General features: G+C 40.0%; 1 protein-coding gene across 1 annotated transcript in view; it reads right to left on the minus strand.

Moving 5' to 3' along the window:
* The window catches only part of adgra1.L (adhesion G protein-coupled receptor A1 L homeolog), a 137,331-nt gene extending 133,277 nt beyond the window's left edge, over positions 1–4,054 (minus strand). Inside the window, exons 1-2 of the mRNA XM_041568657.1 lie at positions 3,341–4,054; positions 2,456–2,664 (exon numbers count right to left, since the gene is read on the minus strand). Of these exons, the coding sequence (XP_041424591.1) occupies positions 2,456–2,458 (3 nt within the window). The 5' untranslated portion in view covers positions 2,459–2,664; positions 3,341–4,054. The remainder of the gene's footprint in view (positions 1–2,455; positions 2,665–3,340) is intronic.
* Positions 4,055–4,479: the final 425 nt, after the last annotated feature.

Here is a 4,479-nt window from a genome sequence, read left to right on the forward strand (position 1 = left end):
CCTCATTCTTATATAGGAAAACATATGTTATACAACAGCAGCATTGTCCAGACGTTCGTGGAATATGTGAACTTTTAATATACTGTATGTGGGCAAAGCATTTCTCTAATTAGAATGGCTTGGATGGCCACCCAAGCTGCACCTCACACCTTGTGCCCTCACTCGCTTGCAGTAGCCCCCATCCAATTGTACTAATCCACAAGCCCCTACCTGGCAACACGGCAAATTCTAGCCAAAGCATGCCACCAATAAAATCAAGCTACCCCAAGCCTGGGCCTTTGTGCCTTCCCACAAATCTAGGTCTGCATTTCCCAGTGTACAAGGGACAGGAGTTCCTAAAAAATGTTATGATTTTTTTAATGAGTAATTTTACATCACTGTATAGTAATATATATGCATATTTATTGATTATTATTAAACAAGAATAAAAGTCTTCTTCCACTTTGGGGTGCCAAATGTTAGGCACCCGCAAGTGAGTGTATTAACTAGGGATGCACCGATTCCACTATTTTGGATTATTTTGGAACCAGCCCGAATTCTTCTTGGTTCGAGTGAATACCGAACCGAATTCTATCCTAATTTGCATATGCAAATTAGGGGTGGGAAGGGGAAAACATTTTGTACTTCCTTGTTTTGTGACAAAAAGTCACACAATTTCCATCCCGCCTCTGAAAATCCTACCTAATAAGCACAGTTGTATTTTCATATGAATCGCCATGATTACAAAAAAATTTAAATATGGTTGACATGGAAGTTTTGCACATCGTTCCATTTTAATTTTCCATCTATTTTATCATATAGAGAAGGTCTCATGAAATAAGTCAATGGTTGGTAAGTATAAACCTAGAAAATACATTTTTACCAGACACTTTCTCCATCATTTCTTGGGGAAATAGTCTAAAACTGAAAATTCTTTGGAGCAGGCACTCAATAAAGGCAATCTTCCACCAGGCAGTTGAATCAAAGTGAAATAGTTTATTATGTCCACGGCCTTACGCATTTCGTGTTACAAACTCTTTGTCATAGCCTATAGCCTAAGTGTTTGTAAGACGAAACGCGCAAGGCCATTCCCCGTGCTGAGGACTCAGGGCAGTGCACCTGGGCCTCTTCCTTGATGTGCTGAGTTACCATTTACTATTTAAATACTCCACCTCTAGAATTATTATAAAATAGTCTACAACTGTACAGCTTTCTGGTGTTACCAGTAATTGCAGTGCTGGAAGATTTAAAAATGTAACATGAGACCTTGTGTCTTATTATGAAAATAAAAATACATTGTGGCTCATTGAACAAGTTAGCAATATTCACATAGAAGGAGTCTGGACATCGGGCACAACCCCCTCCCATGATTGGTTGACGTCTGTTCTCTATCTGACTGCAGCAGCTTGGAATTCTCTGCACACGTCCTCAACATCTCACTGTCGTCTGTGCTTGTCCTTTTCAAATGCATCAGAGGTATAACGTGGAGCCTCCGACTGATATAAGCAATGCCTGCCTGATATGGAACCAGCACATAGACACTGTACAAGCAATAATGAGCCTGGAAAGGTCACCAGAACATGGATGTATCATTGCAAATTGCAGGGAAATGGCACATGCCTGATTAATAGATAACCATCAAGAGTCTGTATCATTGCACCTAACACAACAACCGCAACCCTTTTCACACATCTCCCCATTCACAAAACCAACTTGAAACCTCACTGACTTCAATGGCAATGCCCTGAAGGCAGAATAAATCCTTATGAAATGATCTGTGTACGTTCTAACATCAGATTTAATAAACTCAGGTCATGCAGTAAGTAAGCAGCAATCATAGAACATGAATAGCCCCTTTGCAATGGCAGCGTCCATTGGGGGGGGGGAAGGTGGTTCATATTCCCACCTTCCATCATTTATTAAATGATTCAACATTGCGGTATCCCTGCAACTAATTAGTATGATCAACACAGAGCAAGGCAGGAACAAGGCAGACAACCTTCTCAGGAATCAACCGATGGAAAAAGCCGAAGCCAGGGTGCAATTTAAAATAGTGCTGGCAATTTATAACCCTGCGATGTTAATCAACTCTGGGCTTCGTTTACAGCATTAAATCAAATTGTTTAGTGAGCAGGCCCCGGCATTAGCATTCTAAGGCTGGCATTGCTCGGGAAGAGAAATACAATTCTGATGGCACCAGAGTAGCAAAGGTTAAGCATTTACAACGTAGGCAGCAATATTCATTTATTGTAGATTGTTGGAGACCCCCTCCGGTGCCCAAAGTGGTTAAAGCAAAGCAGCCCATGGCTCGATCATTCATCAGGTGATAACTTTTCCCAGAAAATCAAATGTTAATTGAAAGCTCAGTTATGTTCACATGATGCCAGCTTTTCCCATCAATACTCAGTTATCTGGATCAAATTCTGCCTTTGCATTATTATTATTATTATTATTATTATTATTATTATGTACTCACCATTAGCACTGCAAAGTTCCCCAGTTGTGAGCACTGAATGGTGGTAATATTTCCCGCAGAGGTGGTTATGTGGCAACTTTCTCCACACCAGCCCCCATATCCGTTTAAAAGGTCAAAATCCCAAAAGGCAGCGACGGGGTCTGATCCCTGGGCTGTGTGTCTCAGGGCGATTGTCACTGGGTTGGTGAGGTTTCCGACACGGTACCCATCTGCCAAGGCAACGTGAAAGGTTTAGAGAAATAGAGGAAGGTCTACTGAAGTTGCAGAAGGTCCTCTCCCCACCAATAAAATAATCAGATATTTTCCATTAAGAAAAGTTTATATTGTTTTATATAGTTGTGACGTGCTCCTTTGAACTTTCTACCTCTATCAAAAAGATTTTTCCTCCTTCATGCCATCTACAAAGTTTTGTAAAAAAAACACTCTACATTACGTCTTTAACTGCCCCACCACTGTGCACGTCTATTCCAGAGGCATCACAGCAAAGGTCAAATGGGCTTTTAAAATACATTCTTACAAATATTTCAAAGACAAATAGAAAAAAAGACAGGGTGATAGACCAGGAATCCAGGCAAGTGTATGAAGAAACAGCTAACAAGAGCTATCACGGTGTCTCTTAACTGCATTCAGAATCAGAAAGTGGACCAATTGCAACATTACATCTCTTTCCTAAACCTCATCTGTGTGATTGATGAGCAGCACTTCTACCATTCAAGTTCTTTGGGTGGAAGTGTATAAATGTTGAATGCTCCGCCGTTAAACCTAATGGGGAAAACAGAATAGGAGCCGGCTTGTGCATTTCTCCAGGAGCTGAGCTAGGCGTATAGATGTACCGAAGGGAGATATGATAAAATGCAGAATCATTTTTAAAAAAGAGCAACTTACCTATTTTTGAAAGCACAGCTGGAGTGGCGACCGTCCTACGTTTCCCATGATCTGCAAGATGCGATGAGTTGCCAGTGCTAGGAAACAGTTTCCCATTCCTAAAGACAATGAGCTGTAGCTTGCATGTGGAGTTATCAACAGATTGCAAGGACAGAGACTGTGCAAAGACAGACTGTGGCAAATCAATGGAAGCTACAGCTACGGTGTTCTGTACATCAGGAAGAGAAGAAGGAAGGGGAGAGAGAGGAGGAAAAAAATTGAAAATGCAAGTCACAACAGGGCTGCTTTCATTCTCTTTTAAACTACAGCACTAAGAATGTGTGCTCTCTCTCTCTCTCTCGCTCTCTCTCTGCCTATTCCTCCCAGCAGAATGGAAGCATCCATGGAAGCAGGAGCTGTAACCATGGGAATAGGACTGGTAGAGAACATATTAAAAAAAAGCAAGGCATTTCCATTGCATGTCTAAGTCTGTATGGTCAAGCTCCCTGCTGCAGAGGTGAGAATGGTTCCTACCATGCCTGCTAGAGGGTCCATCAACACTGCAGATCTGATTTAAAGAGACAGCCTCTACCAGGTTTTCTCCTTCACTTAACACAGAACCAGACAACTTATATCGAAGGGAAAAAAAACAGTGCTTAAAAGGAATAGAGATATAGCTTTAAAATGAACGTGGATATAGAAAATCAGATGCATGCAGTATATATATATATATATATATATATATACACTACATATAGAGAGAAAGAGAGTACAATATATATATATACACAGTATATATATATATATATATATATATATATATATATATATACATATAGGAATGATACTGGAAGATCATGAATATAATTAAACACAGTGATTTTATTTTTTCTCATATCTTTTCTAAGCGCAGGGAGACAACTGAAGTGCAGTCCTTGCTATGCAGACACTTTGGTCCTCGAGGGGTTAACCCAGCATTTATTTATTTATTTATTTTTTTCATGCTAACCATAGGTGGGGAGGAAAAAAAAAGGCTTTTGGTGATTAACGTCACTAGAGGTAGATCTTTATTAAAAGAAAAGAAAAAAAAAAAGACTCCAGAACTGGGTTTTGAAATACAGGCTAATGAATGTGGCTAATTCCGAGAAGATTTACATTAG

The sequence above is a fragment of the Xenopus laevis genome, chromosome 7L, assembly GCF_017654675.1.
Source record: "Xenopus laevis strain J_2021 chromosome 7L, Xenopus_laevis_v10.1, whole genome shotgun sequence".
Lineage (NCBI taxonomy): Eukaryota > Metazoa > Chordata > Amphibia > Anura > Pipidae > Xenopus > Xenopus laevis.